At 43.2% G+C, this 22,241-nt stretch overlaps 4 protein-coding genes across 5 annotated transcripts; 3 read left to right on the top strand and 1 right to left on the bottom strand.

The window, feature by feature from the left end:
- The first annotated feature begins 319 nt into the window (after positions 1–319).
- Positions 320–6,292, top strand: smo (smoothened, frizzled class receptor). Its single transcript, XM_085902416.1, has 12 exons — positions 320–1,644; positions 1,974–2,173; positions 2,239–2,448; positions 2,514–2,686; positions 2,753–2,972; positions 3,118–3,241; positions 3,315–3,407; positions 3,490–3,598; positions 3,714–3,899; positions 3,966–4,114; positions 4,212–4,346; positions 4,735–6,292. The coding sequence occupies exons 1-12, from the start codon at positions 1,401–1,403 to the stop codon at positions 5,301–5,303; spliced, it is 2,412 nt and encodes an 803-aa protein (XP_085758542.1). The 5' UTR covers positions 320–1,400; the 3' UTR covers positions 5,304–6,292.
- Positions 6,293–10,124: 3,832 nt separating this feature from the next.
- On the top strand, positions 10,125–15,067 carry cax1 (cation/H+ exchanger protein 1). 2 transcript variants are annotated; one of them, XM_085902625.1, is made up of 20 exons: positions 10,125–10,345; positions 10,899–11,075; positions 11,142–11,281; positions 11,348–11,456; positions 11,548–11,664; positions 11,731–11,792; positions 11,874–12,044; positions 12,291–12,476; positions 12,544–12,643; positions 12,717–12,858; positions 12,950–13,133; positions 13,200–13,299; positions 13,372–13,490; positions 13,562–13,599; positions 13,661–13,899; positions 13,965–14,098; positions 14,169–14,263; positions 14,454–14,532; positions 14,613–14,721; positions 14,801–15,067. In XM_085902625.1, exons 1-20 carry the CDS (start codon positions 10,258–10,260, stop codon positions 14,872–14,874), a joined length of 2,463 nt encoding a protein of 820 aa, XP_085758751.1. In that variant the 5' UTR covers positions 10,125–10,257; the 3' UTR covers positions 14,875–15,067. The 2 variants fall into 2 exon arrangements, with proteins under 2 accessions (XP_085758751.1, XP_085758752.1); XM_085902626.1 differs by having other exon boundaries at positions 13,661–13,896.
- On the bottom strand, positions 15,068–18,307 carry klhdc10 (kelch domain containing 10). The gene is made up of 9 exons (XM_085902627.1): positions 18,067–18,307; positions 17,449–17,670; positions 17,206–17,360; positions 16,988–17,136; positions 16,835–16,919; positions 16,697–16,763; positions 16,581–16,628; positions 16,354–16,493; positions 15,068–16,195 (listed from the first exon to the last, which is right to left on the bottom strand). The coding sequence occupies exons 1-9, from the start codon at positions 18,140–18,142 to the stop codon at positions 15,986–15,988; spliced, it is 1,152 nt and encodes a 383-aa protein (XP_085758753.1). The 5' UTR covers positions 18,143–18,307; the 3' UTR covers positions 15,068–15,985.
- Positions 18,308–18,937: 630 nt separating this feature from the next.
- On the top strand, positions 18,938–22,198 carry zc3hc1 (zinc finger, C3HC-type containing 1). Its single transcript, XM_085902928.1, has 10 exons — positions 18,938–19,091; positions 19,462–19,564; positions 19,634–19,784; positions 19,851–19,934; positions 20,020–20,147; positions 20,217–20,353; positions 20,558–20,813; positions 20,886–21,041; positions 21,120–21,326; positions 21,414–22,198. The coding sequence occupies exons 1-10, from the start codon at positions 18,958–18,960 to the stop codon at positions 21,483–21,485; spliced, it is 1,428 nt and encodes a 475-aa protein (XP_085759054.1). The 5' UTR covers positions 18,938–18,957; the 3' UTR covers positions 21,486–22,198.
- Positions 22,199–22,241: the final 43 nt, after the last annotated feature.

Raw genomic sequence — 22,241 nt, forward strand, 5'->3', positions numbered from 1 at the left:
CGATTGCATGTTTTGCAAAATACTCAATTGCCACTGTCAAAGATTGTGTGCGTGTGTGTGTGTGTGTGTGTGTGTGTGTGTGTGTGTGTGTGTGTGTGTGTGTGTGTGTGTGTGTGTGTGTGTGTGTGTGTGTGTGTGTGTGTGTGTGCACGCAAGAGAGAGTTGGCCCGGTTTTCACTTTGTGTGTGGTCCTGTTTTTTTTTCTTCTTCTGCGTCTGACTCAAGCAGGAGGTGGAGGTTGTAAGGAGGCCCAGACACACACACACACACACACACACACACACACACACACACACACACACACACACGTACACACACACTCACTCATGATTATGGAACCAAAATGGTGTGCAGCCATTCCTGTCCAAATGAATGACACAATAACACAACCACAGTGGACGTTGTTCTATTCAAGTATCTCATTATTCCCATTCAGAAGTGCTGAAAAAGAAGCGCTCCGTTGTAATTCACTTTTTATTCATTTAAACACAATTTTCATTCAACTTTTAAGTGTAATACAGTTTAATTGCATTAATTTTTGTAATGTTAATGTTCAAACTGCAGTGTTAAAGTGGCATATATATAACTGACACAATATAAAATAAAATATACTGTTTGTCGTCTTACATAGAATAAAATATCCCGAGAAAAAAACAGATTGACATACAATTAAACATTTTTTTATTGTTGTTGTAGTTTAGGGCGAACACAACAATAATTGTAAAATATTTTGGTCATCATATTTAGCGACCTGAAAGTATGTCAAAGTTTGAAATATTTTTGCAATGTATTGAATGTTTATATAAATCCATTGTGTAGTTTTTTTTTATTTGTTTTTATCTTTTATCTCTAGGGAAGGCAAAAGAGAACATATTCTTATTTGCAATGCTCGTTTTTTTACTGCATCTTAAAAAAAAGAAGAGATGAGGAAGAGGAGAATGTGGGGGTTACCGTGGTGGAAACGTAGTGGATAGCGCATGCGCATTGCCACTTGTAGCTCCAGTTACACTTTTTCAGATTTTGGGGATGTGGGGGGAGGGCGAATCCGCAACTTTCTCAACATTTTTCCCACTCAATAAACCCAATCACCAACTTTTTGTGCCGTCACATTGTCGACTTTGATCATTTTGAACTGGTTTGAGGATTTTTCCCGAACTCCTAACGATGGAATTTGAAGAGGAGCCAAAGGGAAAAAAGCACGGAGAGTTTCGTGGAGGAAAAACTTTGTTGGATCGTCCTTGCGCTCATCTTTTTGCACCTTTCAGCAAATAAGCAGAACTAGGAGAAACATGCCTGTTGAGCCTCGAAGACAATCGTACTATTAAAGCAGCCCGATTCCACTTTATCGTCATTTTTGCACGATTCCTCCTTTTCCGTGCCCCCCCTCTCTTGCTCCCAAGATGTCCTCCCAAGTTTGGAGCGCCTTTGTTGGCTTGTGCGGGATGCTTTGCTACACCGTCGCCGTGCAGCTGTCCCCCAACGGGACCATATTTGAGGACAAATGCAAAGCAACGACGACGTGCGAGGCACTCAAGTACAATACATGCCTGGGCTCACCTCTGCCGTACACGCACACGTCCCTGGTTCTGGCAGAAGACTCCAGCTCCCAGGAGGAAGCTTTTGAGAAGCTGACCATGTGGTCTGGTGAGTTTCAACTACAATAATCACAGCCATTTGTCGTCCATCAATATATTTTGATGTGATTTAAAAAGAGATACGGCAGAAATCCCACTACATTGCAATTGTGATGACCGTACGCCCTCTAGTGGTTAAAGTCAGAATAAGGGATAACCTCAATATGATTAGATGTGAGGCCTTTGCGTGTTAAAATATTCCAGCAATGTCAAAATAGTGTTAATGTTGAAACATGTTTACGTACATGTGATTCTCAGTGTGATATGTGATCACTTGTGGTATGATGGCTCCCTCTAGTGGTCGCGTTTTCAAGTACATGTTGTGATGTCATCTGCCAGGTCTGCGGAACGCTCCACGCTGCTGGTCCGTCATCCAGCCACTGTTGTGCGCCGTCTATATGCCCAAGTGTGAAAATGGCCGAGTGGAATTACCAAGTCAGAGTTTGTGTCTGGCTACCCGTCGCCCTTGCAGCATCGTGGACCAGGAGCGCGGCTGGCCCAACTTCCTCAAATGCGAAAAATTCCCAGTGGGATGCTCGGTAAGCCACCGGACTCGGTTGTCCCATCGAGACCGCTGTTTTTAAGGAACGTGTTTGTATCGCAGAACGAGGTGCAGAAGCTGAAGTTTAACACGTCGGGTCAGTGCGAGGCGCCGCTGGTGAAAACGGACATCCAGTCGAGTTGGTACAAAGACGTGGAAGGATGCGGTATCCAATGTGATAACCCGTTGTTCACCGAGGAGGAGCACGACGATATGCACGCCTACATCGCTTACTTTGGTACCATCACCCTCCTCTGCACCTTCTTCACCCTGGTAAGTCATTCCCAAATAGAAATGTCTTATTGTCCAAGATGGTTCTGACGATTGTTTGTCGTCAGGCCACGTTTCTAGCCGACTGGAAGAACTCAAACCGCTACCCGGCCGTTATCCTCTTCTACATCAACGCCTGCTTCTTCGTTGGTAGCATCGGTTGGCTGGCGCAGTTCCTGGACGGCGCCCGTGATGAGATCGTGTGCAAGAGCGACAACACCATGAGACTCGGGGAGCCCTCGTAAGTCCGCCTCGGATCGCCTGACGAGAACGTACCGGAATGAAATATTTGTGTCCTTCACCGCAGTTCCTCCGAGACTTTATCTTGCGTGACCATCTTCATCATCGTGTACTACTCGCTCATGTCGGGAGTGATTTGGTTCGTGATGTTGACGTACGCCTGGCACACGTCCTTCAAAGCGCTCGGGACGACCCAGCAGCCGCTCACCGGGCGCACGTCTTACTTCCACATGGTCACGTGGTCCATCCCTTTCGTCCTCACTGTCGCAATCTTGGCCATCGCTGAGGTACGTCGCAAACATTCTTTGTAGGAAAACTTTTTATGTTATTCAGTTCAGTTGTATTTAACTTTAGAGGTCATAATTAAATACAATTTGTTTTTATCTTCTGATTCACAATGTATTTATTTCCTATTTCTATTCTTTCTCTTAGGTGGATGGCGATTCAGTGAGCGGGATCTGCTTTGTCGGCTACAAGAATTACAGATACCGCGCCGGCTTCGTGCTGGCGCCCATCGGCGTGGTGCTTGTGGTCGGCGGCTATTTTCTCATTCGAGGTCAGTCCCGTCGAGTCCCGCCTCAACCCTCGGGCTGTCATCTAGTCCGCTGAGCATCTTTTTGTCCTTGTAGGTGTCATGACTTTGTTTTCCATCAAAAGTAACCACCCGGGACTACTGAGCGAAAAAGCAGCCAGCAAAATCAATGAGACAATGCTGAGACTTGGTATGGTCCAACCCAAGTACCAAATTAGTTTTTATCAATATAAACAAACGAAAACTAAATGTTGTGTTTTTATTCTCGGCAGGCATATTTGGTTTCTTAGCTTTCGGGTTTGTTTTCATCACCTTTGGTTGCCACTTCTACGACTTCTTCAACCAAGCCGAATGGGAGAGGAGCTTCAGGGAATATGTGCTGTATGTTTTTATTTTTATCACCTCCATCCATTAAATATTCTGTACCAAAAAAAACCTTTGTTCCTATATTCCATTTTGTCATAAATGACAACACGTGCTTTGATTCTTCTGACAGATGCGAGGCTAACGTCACCATCGCCTCCCAGACTAACAAGCCGATCCCAGAGTGCACCATTAAAAACCGACCCAGTTTGATGGTGGAAAAAATCAACCTGTTCTCCATGTTTGGCACCGGCATCGCCATGAGCACGTGGGTGTGGACCAAGGCCACCATTCTCATCTGGAAGCGCACCTGGTGCAAGTAAGCAAGTGACGTAGAAATCTCACGTCTCTATTTTAGTATGATCACGATCGTTCCCACCCTCAGGATCATCGGGCGCGGTGACAACGAACCCAAGAGGCTCAAGAAGAGCAAGATGATCGCCAAGGCCTTCGCCATGCGGAAGGAGCTGCACAAGGACCCCGAGAAGGAGCTCTCGTTTAGCATGCACACCTTGTCACATGACGGACCTGTCGGTAATCAACTACTGAGAAAATTTACAGACATCTAATCTCGGTGTAAGATAACGGTAGATAACGAAGACGTATTTCTCACGCTTTGTTATTTCTCTAGCCGGAATCAACTTCGAGATCAACGAACCGTCTAACGACATGTCGTCGGCTTGGGCGCAGCACGTGACCAAGATGGTGGCCCGGCGAGGCGCCATTTTGCCTCAGGACATCTCAGTCACTCCTACAGGAACGCCGGGTGAGAATTTAAGCTACCGTTTGATTGTTCTTTGACTGCTCTACTTAAAATATTCTGGTAAAAGTAGAAGTACCGAGTCAACTCCTTTTCATTGCAAAAGTAAAAAATTACAGATTCAGACATTTAATTACAAAAGTAAAATAAACATTGAGACATTTTCTAGCTAGCTAGCTAACTGCATCTCATATAATAGGGGAGGGGCAACTCATACCGTTTTAGCCACGCCCACTAAGGAGGAAAACAACAAAACGAAAAACACTGAAGATCCTGCAAATACTTTCAAACGTCTATCTTGCATTCAGAAACCAATCTCTGAAGTCACATTGCAGGGTTTTTAAGTATTTGTACTCGATTTTCCTTACTGAGATATTTTGGGTTTCTTCTGTAGTTCCGCCCCCAGAGGAGAGGAACAGGTTGTGGATGGTGGAGGCCGAAATCTCCCCAGAGATGATAAAGCGGAAGAAGAAGAAAAAGAAAAGAAGGAAAGAGGTGAATGCAGCCGCAGAAGAAGTGGCGACGGCGGACCACCAAGTGTATCCCCAGCGGGAGTTTGGTCGCAGTTCGGTGCCCCGCCTCCCGAAGCTGCCCTCCCACCCCAGCCTGGTGGCCAACCTGCGGGAGCAACAGAGGCGACAGCAGATGCTGGAGGACGACGTCCTGCCAGGATCCTATCCGGATTTTCCGCCTTTGCCCGGTGATGAGCGCTTTTGCCGCTTACCGCCCTATCAGAGTGCCCAGAGCAGCTACGCCCGCGGCGGGTTCTCGAACCGCCCGGAGGACCTCGGCCTGGGCCCGCGCTGCCCGCCCAGCACCTCCTCTTGCATCCAGGAGGGGCTGTCAGAGAGAATGGCGCACGTGGCGAGGGTACCCGCTGGACGGCGGGTCGGCTACGGCCCCATCCACTCGCGGACGAACTTGATGGAGGCGGAGCTTATGGACGCCGAATCAGACTTTTAAATTTGCACTGACAGCTAAAGAAAAAGTGCTGGATACTTTCAAAACTTAAGTGCACCTATGTTTATTTTTTACAAATCTTTTTTTTTTTTTAAGGAAAGGGATGACAGGAGAAAAGAAAACATATTTTTGTACTGCTAAGTCCGATACAGCTTCCTTGGCAACTTTATGATGGAACACAAATGAGGCAGCTATAAAATGGCTTGAAAGAATATACTGTGTAGATTATGAAAAACTAAGCAGCATTATACCATCTTTAAGGCTGGTTTAATTTTTCTTTTCTTTAATTAGCAACATTAATTTTTCAATCACATGAAGCACATAGCAATCCCTGAATTTCTTTAATTGTTACTTAAATATCAACACAAAAATCCATGTACTGCATTCCTTTTTCAGTATTTGTAAGCATGTAAGTTGTCACATAGTGGATGTCACACTAAGGGTATTATTTGTACAGATTTATATATAAGTTTGATTTTATAAACAAAAAAAAAGGGGGCATGAGCAAAGACAATGCTGTCATTGTACGCTGTAACCAAAATGTTTTTATTCACATTACTGTAGGTAAATCATGCTGAAGTCATAGTTCTGCCTTTTTTTTTCCACACAATATGAATTTATTAGCTACTCTTGTGAGATGTTTACAAAAGTATTTATATTTGTAGCTCTGCTGGTTTCTGAAACTCAATTTGATGTTAGGTCAGTCCCCCTAATAATTTTATTGCTATTTTTTGGCTCTTTAAAGCATCAAGTTCTGTTTTTTGTGCGATTTAAAAAGGCTTAACAGGTGTTAGTTTGTCGCTTTTGTCCATGTTGCCTCACGACTGTTTAAAGAAAATGTCACTTTTATTACGTACCTGTTTTTACGTGTAAATAAATGTAATCCTACTCTTGGCCATTATTATTTTTAGCTTTATGTACATCCCACCAGGTGATTTTATTCTGTAGTTTAAACGTCCTCTGCTATTCCAAAACATTGTAGAGACAAATAAATATACTGATCATATAGTTGTCAATTTGTCATTGAATTTATCATTTATGATACGTCACTTGAATGACAGACAATTTATCCACAGGGGGCGGAACCAAAGTAAACTTAAAAACATTTTTATTCTTTGTTTAATACCTTTAAAATGTTACACTTCTTTTATACATTTACTTTAAGTCGCATCGAATAATTTAGAATAATTAAAAAAAACATTTCATTTATGACGCTAATGTGACTTTTAATATTTACGTTATTTTTCGTTTAAAACAGTCAAACAAGTCAAATCACGTGCACGTATGAGGGAGAGGACTATTAAAAAATAGCTTTACAATATTACAATATTTTATTAGCTATTCAGGATAGCTTTGTCTTCCCCCTCTTCCTCATCACTATTTTGTTGCTTCTTCTCACAGTAAGAACCTGCGTGGTAGTGATGTGCATTCCAGTTCTTTTAATTGTGAACTGAATTTTAGAATCAGTTCACTCAAAAGATTCGTTCAAACGAATCATTCAACAAATCGTCCCCCCCCCGCCCCCACACACACACACACACAAACACACTGATCCTTTTTTTTTTTCTTTTATAAATCAATCAGAAAACATGGTCAAAGCTTCACGGAAAGTGAAAAGTGCCACACTCGTCACTCATGGACACTTCATTAGGTACACTACCATTTTCACGTGTACCTAATCACAGGCCACTTCATTAGGGAAAAATCATGGTCAAAGCTTCACGGACAGTGAAAAGTGCCACACCCGCCCTCACCCCCACTTTTTGATTGGCTGTTTGATCGGTGACGTCACTCAGACACGCCATTAGGTACACCGCCATTTTCAGGTGTACCTAATCACAGGCCACTTCATTAGGGAAAAATCATGGTCAAAAGTTAACAAAAGTGAAAAGTGCCACACCCGCCCTCACCCCCACTTTCTGATTGGCTGGTTGATCTGTGACGTCACAGGACACAGGTGTACCTAATCACTTCATTAGTGAAAAAGTTTAAGTGAAAGTGAAAAGTGCCACACCCGCCCTCACCCCCACTTTATGATTGGCTGTTGGATCTGTGACGTCACTCGGACACTCTATTAGGTACATCGCCATTTTTAGGTGTACCTAATAACAGGCCACTTCATTAGGGAAAAATCATGGTCAAAAGTTAACAAAAAGTGAAAAATGCCACACCCGCCCTCACCCCCACTTTCTGATTGGCTGGTTGATCTGTGACGTCACACGGACACAGGTGTACCTAATCACTTCATTAGTGAAAAAGTTTAAGTGAAAGTGAAAAGTGCCACACCCGCCCTCACCCCCACTTTATGATTGGCTGTTGGATCTGTGACGTCACTCGGACACTCTATTAGGTACATCGCCATTTTTAGGTGTACCTAATAACAGGCCACTTCATTAGGGAAAAATCATGGTCAAAAGTTAAAAAGTGAAAAATGCCACACCCGCCCTCACCCCCACTTTCTGATTGGCTGGTTGATCTGTGACGTCACACGGACACAGGTGTACCTAATCACTTCATTAGTGAAAAAGTTTAAGTGAAAGTGAAAAGTGCCACACCCGCCCTCACCCCCACTTTATGATTGGCTGTTGGATCTGTGACGTCACTCGGACACTCCATTAGGTACATCGCCATTTTTAGGTGTACCTAATAACAGGCCACTTCATTAGGGAAAAATCATGGTCAAAAGTTAACAAAAAGTGAAAAATGCCACACCCGCCCTCACCCCCACTTTCTGATTGGCTGGTTGATCTGTGACGTCACTCGGACACTCCATTAGGTACACCGCCATTTTCAGGTGTTCCTAATCACAGGCCACTTCATTAGGGAAAAATCATGGTCAAAGTTTAACTGAAAGTGAAAAGTGCCCCACCCGCCCTCACCCCCACTTTCTGATTGGCTGGTTGATCTGTGACGTCACACGGACACAGGTGTACCTAATCACTTCATTAGTGAAAAAGTTTAAGTGAAAGTGAAAAGTGCCACACCCGCCCTCACCCCCACTTTATGATTGGCTGTTGGATCTGTGACGTCACTCGGACACTTTATTAGGTACATCGCCATTTTTAGGTGTACCTAATAACAGGCCACTTCATTAGGGAAAAATCATGGTCAAAAGTTAACAAAAAGTGAAAAATGCCACACCCGCCCTCACCCCCACTTTCTGATTGGCTGGTTGATCTGTGACGTCACTCGGACACTCCATTAGGTACACCGCCATTTTCAGGTGTTCCTAATCACAGGCCACTTCATTAGGGAAAAATCATGGTCAAAGCTTAACTGAAAGTGAAAAGTGCCACACCCGCCCTCACCCCCACTTTCTGATTGGCTGTTTGATCGATGACGTCACTCAGACACTCTATTAGGTACACCGCCATTTTCAGGTGTTCCTAATCACAGGCCACTTCATTAGGGAAAAAGCTTAAGTGAAAGTGAAAAGTGCCCCACCCGCCCTCACCCCCACTTTCTGATGGGCTGTTTGATCAGTGACGTCGTTCGGACACTCTATTAGGTACACCATCATTTTCAAGATTCACGAGTGAGTGACAGACAGCGTTGCTGCTATGCCAGCCGACACACGTTATGTCGACATTGATGTTTTAATTTTGTATTTGTTGGATTTTAGTTGATGGTGTTATGATACCGAATGTGTTTATGTTTGAATAAAAGGTTGAAAAAAAAAATCCGTTATGCGGGACATTTGTTATTTTGGGGGAAACCAACTCATATAACAACGTAAAACACATACGTATTGTCATAGAAAGTGTCAGATTTTTATGTTTTAATTGGCGAATATAAAAACAAGAAATAAAACACCAGACAAGTTTTAACATAAATGTTTATTAAAATAATAATAATAAAAGTACATTTCAAACCAGCAACCTAATGTGAAATTGCAGTAGATATTTTGGACAACAATATTTAGGCGTATACACATTTTTTAAAAACTATTATAAGTCTGATAAAATAAAGATTACCCAAAGACAAGCACAATCTCCCCGTTTTTGCATAACGCTTGGACAAAACGTGCATAAAAGAGTCAAGTCAAAGTCTGCTTTATTGTCAATTTCTTCACATGCCAAGACACAAAGAGATCAAAATTGAGTTACCCACTATCCCACGGTGACAAGACATACTACAAAACATCCAAGAAAACAACACAAAAAGTAAAAACAAGGCACTTACAATGAATAAACAAGAGCGATGAATAATAAATAAATAAATAAATACATACATACATACATACATACATACATACATACATACATACATACATACATACATACATACATACATACATACATACATACATACATACATACATACATACATACATACATACATACATACATAGGAGCAAAAATGGAGCAAGTGTGCATACAGCAGACAGTCAGTAAGTGGTTCTTTCTTTCCTTGGCAAATCGTAAATCGACATTCTGACTTACATAGTTCACGCCAGGAGGGAGACGCAATACGGTCACTGACTGATCCGTTGATGCGCGCCCGGGAACGAACGCAGTTCACCCATTGACTCGTTTGCGAACGGGAAAGTCAGGATTCGTTCCCTCACTGATCCGTTCTCGCGATGAACTGGATATGCAAATCACTCACTCACTGATTCGTTCACTCACAGATCCGTTCAGTTGGTGAACAGGAAATTCAATTCACGACTCGTTCATGAACGGAAACTTACGTCTTTTTCTTCTTGGTTTTACGGCAGGGTGGCACCAGTTTCAATGCGCATTACTGACACCTACTGGTTGAAGTCATATGAACTGAAAAAAGAACGAATAAGTGATTCGTTCACTCTCGTTCACTCAAAGAATTCGTTCTTTTGAACGAATCGTTCACTTAGGAGCCAACACTACCGCGTGGTGTGGTCAAGCAAGCAACGAGTAGAAAGAAAGCAAGAGAAGAAAAAGAAGCCGTATAAACGGATGACAGATAGCTGGAGGTTGACATGTCCCTCACAAAGTCCACGCTTTTGACTATAGCAACCGCAGGCGACCAGGAGAATTTGAGGAGGAGATCCACTGTAGACGCCACAGGTGCGTTTTATTTTTTTAAATACATTTAGTTAGCTCTTCGCATTTGAAACAAATTCAATATGTAATCATTGTAAGCAAATTCATTAAGTTTTTTTTTTTGAGTGTTGGCACTCGTGTTTTTTTTTTTTTAGCGTGTAATCGAAGTCACCTGTGGAAAAAAACAACCTGCACTGGAATATAAGACATTGAATTGAAAGTGTTTAAAATGGACTTTCCATGTCTTAATTATTTATAATTAAATGTAACCACAAGCAGTAATTTAGTGTTATTAAATCCAGATACAAAGACTTCAAAATTGAACATAATTAACAGCTAGTCAAGTTGGTTTTAATTGAATTCAATTTAATTTTTGTTTGGGGAAAAAAAATGTCAAAATATTCTCTCTTCGTCAAATAGTATTGTTAGCAACTTTTTATTCTATGTGTGTCAGCAATGCATTGATAATGTGATCAGTCGTGCCCAAGTCAGGAGGTTGTTGTTAGTCAAACCCATTTGTATGGAATAGCCACGCCCCTTTCTGACCATTAGGCCCTCCGTGTTTATTCCTCCACAGAGAATTACGACCCAGAGCCGAATCGCCCGTTTCCACGGAAACTATCCCAAACGGCCCTTTCCATCGGGTCGCAGCACCCAGAGCTCGTCGTCAACGCCGCCGAGACGCCCTCTCCTGACCCGTCTTCCATACATTTCTGCCACTACACTCCCAAATGTTTCTTAGCTGTGCACAGAGGTGACAAAGGCCGCACTCTGACTTGACATTTTTGGATAAATATTGATGTCAATATTTTTAACGCAGCTTACGCGGGAGCACATGGCAATTCGGTGCGCTCCACGCCATCGCGTTACGGCGAGGATGGTTGGCATGAAAGCACCTCCAAGACCACCATCAGAGCTGAGAATGAGGTGGAGGCACACAAGGAAGCAAACAATTATAAGGTAAACAGACCTTAATATCACTTTTTTTTTTTAAAGGTAGCATTTCTAATTGAAATTTTTTGGTAGTTTGGCTTCCGAAAATGGAAAGGCAATGTCACCAAGAGGCCCATCGAAGACCAATCAGATGTGGTTAAAGAGCTCTACTCGGATCTCAGCATCGTCAAGCCCCAAGAAGGTCCTTTGAATTCATTCAGCACAAATAAATGCACTTTTATGTTGTTTACAAAAAATGATTCACTAAAAATATCAATCTTGTTGTATTCCAGGATCCATAGTGACCTTTGGGAATATCATTTATGTGATTTTATTCGGCTGGTGGATGTCTTTAACCTACCTCCTCATTTGCCTTGTGATGTTTCTGACCATCATTGGCGCCCCCTATGGTTGGTATTGTTTCTTCAAGACAGTTTGTAGTAAATTACAGCATCTGATTTTTTTTTTTCTTAAAGGAAAACTGTGCTTTAAGTTGGCCTTGTATTTTATTTGGCCTTTTGGGAAATCTGTGGAAAAGGTAAGTTGCTCTGAAGTTTCCCCTAAATTTCTCAGTGTGTTGATGTGCATGACCCAGATTCAGTTTGTTTCCTAACCTCAGGCTGCTGACTTGGCAAAAAGATCCACAATGAAGCCACCGAGGTGTGAGGTCATTCCCGAAGAGAGCGTTTCCGAGGACACCAAGGACTCTGGGCCTCTCCTGATGTCTACCCCTCTACCCATTGAGTTACCGTTGCCAGAAGGAGATGTTCGGACCAGGTCTAAACACTGGGTGAGGAGATAGACAAACAATTTCTAATTTATTCGGATCTGCAATGTCATGGATCAGCGTGGCCATTTATTAAAGAAATAGAAAAAAAATTGTCTGTATGGCCTTTTAAAGCCACACACATTCAAAGTCACAGATACTACAACATAGCTCCCCCAAGTGGAAAAAAATCACACCTGCACTTCACATTGAACATTTTTTTCTGCCGGTGTTGTTGTTTGATCAATTTTGATGATTTTTAATTTGTAGTGTCGCGTGAGCACCTACGTGTGGCTTCTCCTGGGCTATCCCGTCCTAGCGGTGGTGCACGCGGTGGCCTGCATCATATCCTGGCTGCTGGTGTTCACTATCCCCATCTCCAAAATGAACGCCCGCACGATGGCCGTCATCCTCCTCATGGCGCCCGAAGACGTTCACATCCGCGTTCAGGAAAAGGTAACCGAGAATTTCCCCCCCGGTCATCACGAGACGTCAATACTACTCTGTAATTTACTTTTTGAAGACGAATCGGTGCGAGGCGAGAGTCATCCTGTGCTGCTACCGCGCCGTCAACATTTATTACTACAAGTACACCGTGCAAGGGATCAACATTTTTGCACTAAGTATCCTTTTGGAGAGTCTGAACAAATTTAGCGTGTCGCTTTTTATTCTCCTTACATCCATGTTTCTTCACAGATCTCCTCCCTTTCGTAATAATCACATTGCTGGTCGGCTACAGTGACCAGAACCACAAATACTTCAGTTCCGAGACCAAGTTTGCCGCGGCTATCACGTCCATAATCCCGTTGTCGTACTACATCGGCATGGGCATCGCCAGGTAACTCGAAAAATATCTGAATATCTATCTCTAGTTGAAAATAGGACTCAAATTATGATTCAGCTAATTCTTTTTTTTTTTTTCCTCGCAGCATTTCGGCTCAGAGCAACTTCGCGGTGGGCGCGGTGGTGAACGCCACATTCGGCTCCATCACCGAGATGACCTTCTACATCACGGCGCTCCTGCAGGGTCACCGCACCGCCTCCAAATGCTACGAGGAGGTCGTCAAGGCCGCCCTCACAGGCACACTTCTGGGCTGCATCCTTTTTATACCCGTAAGCCTCCTGACAAGACTCGTCTCAGTTGTGTGGATCATCATAACTCCACCCCCTCCCGCGCAGGGTATCTGTATGATTATCGGCGGAATTAAACACCAGGAGCAGCGATTTAACAGCCGCTCGGCCGGCGTGAGCTCAGCTTTGCTCTTCATATCTGTTGGAGGTATGTTTGAAATCCAGTTTGACATTTTGTGTCTCTCAAGAGCATAATCAATTCTCTTTTTTTTTTGCTTAGGTGTTTTTGCTCCCACCCTCTTCTGTAAAACTTTTGGAAGCCTGGTATGCGAGGGCTGCTACAACATTTCCGCCAACGCCAGCGTGCCTTTCGTGTGCAAAGACTGCCACTACGACACGGTCGGCTGCCGGCGATTCCTAAAACGGAATGCTTCTGGAGAATGATCTGACTCGTTGTCTTTTTGTTGCAGAGTAAAACGGACCCCCAGTTGATTATGATGCACATAGAGTAAGTTAAGAAGACCACGTGGACTTTCCGATGATTCTAAAGATTTGACTTCCTTTTTCAGGCCTCTGGTGTACACCATCTCCCTCCTGCTTCCCGCCGCCTACCTCATTGGCCTGATCTTCACGCTAAAAACCCACTCTCACATCTACGACATCCACATCAGCGACGGCCAAGGCAGCCACGCCGTCGATGAGGCCACAGCCGCCGCCCGCGTTGGCGAGGGCGCCGCTGGCCCGCTCCTCGCCGCCAATTCGTGCATTAACGCCAGCATTGTCCCGCCGAGCCTCGTTGCTCCAGGTAGCATGAACGTGAAGTGGAATGCGGGTTGAGTGCTAAATATAGAGGCCATGACATCCATTCGTCAGGTCATCACGTGGTCCACTGGTCGCGTTGGAGGGCACTCGCCATGCTCATCGTGTCCACGCTGCTGATGGCCTGCTGCGCCGATCTCAGCACGGACAACATCAAACCCATGCTGACCAGCTCTTCCATCTCTCAGGTGCTTTAAAAAAAAAAAAAAAAAAGGATCCTCCTGTCTTTTTATTTAACATCTCTACTGCCTTTTACAGTACTTCATTGGTGTGACCTTGTTGGCGATGGTGCCCGAGCTTCCCGAAATTGTCAACGGGATCCAGTTTGCGCTGCAGAATAATATCAGTTTGAGGTATGACCTAGGATTTTCCCCTTTGGTGGCCATGGGATGGTTGAGGATATCTAAGGAAGTTCCAAAAAATCTAGTTTGGCACCAGGGAGGAGTCTGATTATATTTTAGGGGGATACACTGCCCCCGCAGCCCCCCCTTCTAGCTCAGCCAGTGGCATAAACATGCTTTAGCCTTTTTTTTTTTGTCCCAGTCTGGAAGTGGGGAGCTGCATTGCAGTGCAAGTGTGCATGATTCAGATCCCGCTACTTATCCTCTTCAACGCATTCTACGTAAGTAAATTCACTCTTTAAGGATGTCGATAATGTATTTGTTATTGTGGCTGAGGTTTCTGTTTTCTATTTGTTGCCAGGACGTGGGATTTGTGCTGCTGTTCAGTGACATCCATCTTTGGGCAAGTATCTTCAGCGTCATTTTGGTCAACTATATCCTGATGGATGGAAAGTGTGACTACTTTCAGGGTAAGTTTGTGACAGATATATATTTTTTTTTTAATCCATTTTTTTTGTGGAGGAATATTCAACCTTTTTTTTTTTGTAGGCACTGCTCTGGTGGTGGTTTACCTCATCCTTTTGGCTGTTTATTTCTTTGCTCCATCCCCACGTGCTTGTTAATCTACGTACTTGCTAAAAAAAAAGAAAAAAGATCCAATCCAGTATTTTTGGTAAACATGCATGAACTGAAGAATTTCTAATGTTAAGAAAATGTTTAGTGTTATAGATCTTGCCTTTATATTTCTAAGTAGATATTTGCTGTTTATACCTGCTGTTCTTTGTTAAGTAAGTTCAATAAATTAAATTTATCCGATGAGTGTATGCGTTCTCAACTTTATTGACAACTCGACAGTATCGTCAGACGAACCTTTTGTGTACATAATTACAACGCTCACGGTTAAGAAATTAAATCAGATGCAAGTACAGTTGTGTGATCAGAATAAAACTAAAATCAGATCGATTGTAATTTAGCGTGTTCAGTTTAATATCAATAGTGGGATACAATGGCGAAAATATTATAACTGCAGTTGACCTTTTATTAAAACTAAAAGATTTGCAAAATTGCTGCGACTCCATTTGAACTGTTTAAATATGTCAAGGCACTGCCTTTGCAAAGTCAACAATTTCAAAAGTCGGAGAGGGCGTTAAACTTTATTTGCAGAAAAAGAATTTAAAAAGAGAGCACCAAATTCAGTGACGTGACTTAAAAAAAAAAAAAAAAAAAGTTGTAAATTCTATATAGTGATCTCTAATGCATTTTTTAGTGACCCTCTTTCTCTGGGACGTGATTATCGGGGGGGGGGGGGAATTAAAATGGACTTCTTTTAATAATTACATAATGTTTTAAAGTTCCTTTTTTGAGATGATAAGTTCATATAACGTAACAGTAAATTAAGCTGTCAAGCAAAACAAAGTCATTAAAAACTAAAAATCAGGATCGTTTCTGGAGAGTAGTCCTTTCAATAAATAACATGGCCATCCTTTGCGCAGAATTTTTTAAAAATATTACAAGTATTGAGTTGACTTTGAGAAACAAGTCATATTTTGGCAAAGTAAAGTATCTCCAAAAGCTGATGACAGGGTGAGGAGCAAAAAAAAAAAAAAAAAAAAGGCATCTTGTCCATTCCAGGATGGCAAACAGAAGAAATCCCAAATTTTCAGCATGAACACAAATGAAGGCATCTTTAAGTTTATGGCACAGGAGGAAAGTCTCCTTTCACGTCCAAGTCTGTTATTTCAAGCGCTCGATGAGTTCCTGTGTGAGGCCTAGATTGAGCAACTGCCTGGCGGGTAGGTTGGCGAGGTGGGGGAACGCTTGGAGGAGCTTCTCCCAGCACCTCTCCAGCAAGCTTGGCACGGCCAGCCAGATCTTGAAAAGAGATGCGGTCCTCTTGTTCTCGTGGATGTTCACCACGCCGCCGTGGATGTACATGCAGCCCGACTTGCCGGAAGGACAAAAAAAAAAAAAAAGTAAGTCTGATGTGATTATTTCAAGTGTAATTCAGAAATTCTGCCTAGCAACAAGTGACTACTGCTTCTGTTTATCTTCTCTCTCATTTTTTTTTCTTCCTCCTCTATGTTTTGTTGGCTCGTACCCACCGGCGTAACGGCGGCGCAGTGAAAGTAAGCCGGCTCGGGCATCACGGCGGGCAGCCTGCTCCATTGGAACGTGTGCAGGTTGATCTTCCACAGGTCAGACAAAATAAACTCGCCGTTGTAGCCGCCACAAATAAATACATCTAAAAAAAAAAAAAAAAAAGAGGGTAAGTAAAATAGTCACATTTGACAGACAAAATGATAACGATTCTTTATTGAAAAGTTCTTACCGTTTCTTATTTGGACACAACTGTGACATCTTCTAGGAGCGGGAAACCCTATGAGAACAATGCAAGTTTAAATACAAAACATCTGGAGTGAAATAATGTTAGAATAGAACACAAACCTATTTTGTCATGAGGTTTTGTTCCAATCTCCTCCCAGGAATTTGTCTCCAGATTATACGCGTGAATCTATTTCACACAGAATAATCCATTAAAAAAAATAGATATCTTAATAGCGCTACTGAATATTTCCCAGGTACCTTGTCTAGAGGGTAAGACGTCCACGAGGTCCCTCCTCCCAAAATGTAGATCCTCTGTCCGTCCTGTGCTATTTCATGTCTGTACCTGTAACGGCGTGTTGCATAACGCTGACTCGGTCGGTTGGTTGTCAAAAGGAAAATGTCAGATCATACCGTTCTTTGGGTAGGTCATCTGGAGGGTTGTTGGGCTTGAGGTGGCTCCACTCCCTGGTAGTCAGGTCCAGCCTGTGCAGGTCTGTGCTGTATATGTACCCCGTCGTGCCCCCAAACACGTAGAGAAAGCCGTTTATGATAACCATCGCCTGGATAAGGGATGGAAAAACATCTTCATCTTGATCTGTTAGTCTACAATGTAGAATAGTAAACATTACCTGTCCATAGATTCTGTTGGGCTTCTTCCCACGACAGTTAAGCAGGGACCACTGCTTATACTTGACATTGCAAACGTGAACGTCGTTGCCATTGTTCTCCCCAAAGGGAATCCCGGTGCCACCAAACACCAGCAGATTGTTTCCCTGCAATACGGCTGCAATGAGGAAACAGAGGTATCGGTGTAGTAGTATCTTAGCATTTTTATTTTGTCTGAGAACTGACTTCATCTTGTAATGGTTCACCTGACATGGAAGCTAGTTCTGTGGGCACGTAGCCTTCCGTTTGAATCTGATGCCATAGACCTGTGGCAAAGTGGTAACTCCACAGCTCACGGAATAGCGGGTAGTCCTCATTCTCTGAGCCGCCCGACTCATCGTAATCCGGATTGTACCCCCCGAATACATAGAGGTTAGTGTTGTCGGCTACACAGCGGTGGCCACTGCGGGCAGGGGGAGTCCGACGACCTGAGGAGCAGAAAGGTCACATAGGAGGTGACATCCATTGCATTGCAATTTTCCATAAATGCTGTATTTTGATTGACAATAGCAAGGGGGGGGGGGGGTATTTAACTGTCCGGGAGTGTAGTCATCTGTAAATTTGAATTTACCTTACCTGTCAACTGCAGAGATGAAGTCATGCCACTTAAATAAAAACGTGTTTTCACCAAGTAAAAATAAACACGCCGGTTGTCATGGAGATGCTAGCTTAGCTTTAGCACTCGCTGAAATCTTACTGGGAACTGAGGTGATCTGTATGGGTGTGTGTGTCTTTGATATCCAAACCCGGTGCCAGCAGTGAGGTAGCCATGATTAGCATGCGTGCTAATATTGTTGTTGATCGATCTGCTAGCGTCTGCTCACCGTGTAGCGGCCTGCCTGTCAGCTTCTCGAATTTATTCAACTGGTCCGGACAGCGATCGCCTTGGGCGTCCGTCATCTTGACTCAGTTTTAGCGTGGCCTCTCTCACAACATCACACCAAGGGAAAACAGCTGCTCCTAAAGTTCCCCCTGAGACTTGATGGTAAATGATACCAGCGGTCTAGTGCAGCTTCAGAAGGTTTGAAGCCAAACACTCATCTTACGCGACAGCCTTGGCCAATCAGAGGACGCGTACTTGGAAGGCTACGTCATTGCAGGTAGGCGGGGTCAATGGCCTACAAAACAAGTTCTTGCTCAACTTAAAAAAAGCTTTAGTTCTTCACCATTATTCTTCAAAGTCAAAAGTCAAAGATCGCTTTATTGTCAATTTCTTTATTCGTGATCTTTTGTTTTCCTGCTGGAAATTCCACTATTAGCCAATTTATAAATCGTGTATTTATAGTGGTTTCAAAAATATTTAATTAATTTAGTGTTTCGGCCTTATTACCTTTGTTTGTGTTAGGGCTTTGGAGGTCATCTTTCTGAAATTAGTTTTCCTTTTGTAAGCCTGGTACTGATATTGAAGTGTGCATGATGCCATAGTGGCCTGCAATAATAATAAATACAGCTTTCAGGAATAAAAACATCCATCTCGATTTTTACTTAGCCCTACTAGGCTATTTTATTTTAGTGTTGATCATTATGGTGATACTTGGAACGATAATTCAGATGTTATTTCGTTTAAAAGGATTGAGACTGACCTATCATGATTTAAGTTTGACCCCTCTCATATTTTTCCACGACGGTCGTGCAATGTTACTAAGCGGCGCTAATGAGCTTAAAAGCTGTTTCCCCCCTTTGCCATTGACAAACCGAAGAAGAAAAAGCCCAACATGGCGGCTCTTGGCAACAGTCGTGGGGATCGCCTCGGTAACTCCAATCAAAACAAATCCCCCCTTTCGTCCACGGAGAAAATCCGAGATCTCCTCAACGACGGGGTCTTTGCAGACGGCACCGCTACCGAATGGTGGGGTTTAAAAAAAAAAAGCAACTTTAATCCGATTTTTACAATTTCGTTGTGCAACATTTTGGCTAATCCTCTGGCTAACTCGGAAGCATGGTAGCTATATAGTACAGTGAAAAACACGAAAAGAGGCGTTTCTCTCATATGAGATCTTGTAGATAGTCATCTGTCTTGCACTTTTTTTGCATGCAATATCGTTACTACTTGTGCAAAATGTTATCTCTCTTGGCCATTCGGTAAGGATAAGGGGGTGGAGACTGTCAAATGAATGCTGGCACTGATGTTCAAGCTAAAAAAAAAAAGTTTCACTATTCAAAAAATGTCTAAATTATGAAACTTTAATTTTATACATTGTTTCTTTTTGTAATTGCAGTGGACAAAATGATTCAAAAGACTCCGAAGTCAGTAGCAACACTCCATCACCTTGTGACGCAACCAACAAAGAGGCCTTTTTCAGTAGAGTCCAATCATACTCTATATCCTTTTGTTGTTCCTAAAATTAAAGTTATATACATTATTTTAGTAAGAATTCCTTAGCATAGCACTGTTTGAAATGGGCTGGGAAACCCCGAGCGCTCTCTCCTTTCATGTGCGCCCGCTACGGCTGGATCAACGTCACCCACGACATGCTCAAGTGCTCCAGCTGCCAGACGTTCCTCTGCGCATCGCTACAACTCACGTTAGATTTCGAGAAATGTAAGATGAATGAATGACCGAGGCTTTAATCCAGGGCTCGTATGACACTTTTCTCCTTTCAACTAGATGAATCCCGCATTGCAGAATTATCCAGACAACTCCAGACGAAACATGAGAAATTTTGTCCTTGGCCTGACTATCCTTGTCCTGGTGAGAAGGTTTAACTTCTATACAAATGTCAAACGAGCTATTTTAGACCCAGATTTGTTGACTTTCTGAATGTTTTATATTTCAGAGCGGTTATGGAGTGTGACAGCAGGAGAGCCCGAAGAACTTTTGAACACCTTTATAGAACGTTATCAGAGCACTTGTATGCTTGAACAACAGCTTCCGTCAATGAAGCCTGAGCATCTGAAATCAATTGTGAGGAAGCATGGACTTGGATAAGAATCATCTGAAGCTGTCTGATATTACATCTTTTTTTTTTCGTAGTCACTGACAGAGGATGTCATTAGTGCCTCCCTGCAGCTCATAGAGGAGGAACAAAAAAGAAAGGGAACTACATGCTCGGAACCTTTTGCAGTCCAAGTGGCAGCGTGCATCGTTTCTATCTGTGGCTGGGCTGCAAAGTGAGTTGGACCAGGTTATGGGACACTGTGACTAAGAAGATTTAAAACTGAAGAAGAATGTCAACATTTGTGTATTTAAACTTGGCCATTTAAGAGCTTGAATTTTAAGACAATGGTTCTTTTTGTTTTTTTGCTCCCTTCCCTCTTCCCTCCTAACTCACTGCCATTGTGGATTAAATGTCATATTGTCTCTTGTTTCCTCAGCCCAGGCGTGGACATCAACACGCTGCCCATCCTCAACTGCTCCTACTGTAGGCGCAAAGTGGGCCTGTGGAATTTCTATCAAATAGATGGCATGAGTGGTGACGGCGATGCAGGGACGGACGTTACAGGCGCTCCGGACGCCTCGGCTCCTGCTCAGGAGAGCCAGGGGGAACGATCCACCCCTCCCTTGCCCACAACTCCGTCCACTCCGAGTCGTATGAAACTGAGGAGCCAGGACTCTTGCCGCAATGAGCAGGCAAGCTTTCATTGAAGTTTCATGAGTGATGCGCCCTGCAGGCTATCAAAACGATGTTAACCCGTTCCACAGGGTGAGGGCACTTTACGAGCTCGAAGTCGGGACTCGCCCAGTCCCGTCGAAGAGCCGCCGAGTCCCTTGATGAAGGCCAAGAGGCCTGCTACACGGAGCCGGGGGCAAGGAGACTGCCTGTCCCATCCTTCTAAACGCCTGTGCCTCTCATTAGCTGTAAGTGCCTCTACTCCCCCCCCTCCCCTCAGCCTCAAAGTCCCCAAACTGAATTAAATGATTCGCTCGCACTTTTAGGACGAGGTCATACACAAGAATGTGTTCGACCCGCTGGCTCAGCACAGAGACTGGTGTCCCTGGGTGGCCGTTGGAAAGGAGAATGTGGATCCACAGGCCATGCCCCTTTCAGATTCCCTGCCAGCACCTCATCAGAAAGGCTGGAAGGCTGTCCTTGACATCCTGTTGCAAAAAAGCACAAACACAGCAGCTGGAAGTCCAGGACAGGCACGTCCAACGTTAGGCTGGTGTACTTTGTCCCAATATGACTTGGCGCATTATCTCACATTCTCTTCTTTTGTCTTCTCTTCCCAGGGCCCACTTGATCAATCCAAAAAAGTGTTTGCTATTTTCCGTCAGTGGCAGGTATCTGCTCCATCTCAGTAGAAACCATCACTAAAACATCTCACCACTGAACTGACTAGATGAGCAATTATATCCCATCGCTCTTTGGAGGAAGACTAACGAGTCTTTACTGAATTTTGGGATACAAGCACGCCATGTTTGATAGTAATCTGTGAATTGTGTGTAAAAAAAAAAAATGAAATAATAATCTGTCCAATACAGGAAATCCCTGGCGATGAGAAGGAGCTAGAAAGGCTCGACACTGGATAGGCGATGTTTACTTTCAGCGTGTGTTGAGACAGTGTGAGAATATCACTTCAATTCATAAATGGGATGAGTAAGTCACTCCCAATGATTGCAGTTTTGTATGACTTGTGTGCCATGAACATTTAACATGTTGGAACTTAGCTGCCTTGACCTTTTATTTGCCTTCTTGTGACACTCACACACATCACATTGTTTATCTAGTCTTCACTATCATGCATGTCTCGGTTAATAAGATTGTCCTGTGTAATTTTCAAGTTTGTTCCAAACCTTTAGGAAATTGATTGGAATAAGATTGCTCTTAATGGAATTAACATGAAATACTTTACTGTTTTACATGTCCTAAATTGTATTGATTTATTGACATTTAAAGCTGTATTATATATTAAGACCAATGTTTTGGCGTTGCTATTTGCAAAGCTTTCTTTTTCATCCTAAAGGGTTGAATTTATGTCTTTTGAGGGATTGCAATAAAGAAACGCGTTTCATCAGACTGTTGTCGCGTTCGCTTGTTTGCTCTACTTTAAAAACTAC

Source organism: Syngnathus leptorhynchus, chromosome 21 (assembly GCF_054491065.1).
Source record: "Syngnathus leptorhynchus isolate UIUO chromosome 21, UIUO_Slep, whole genome shotgun sequence".
Lineage (NCBI taxonomy): Eukaryota > Metazoa > Chordata > Actinopteri > Syngnathiformes > Syngnathidae > Syngnathus > Syngnathus leptorhynchus.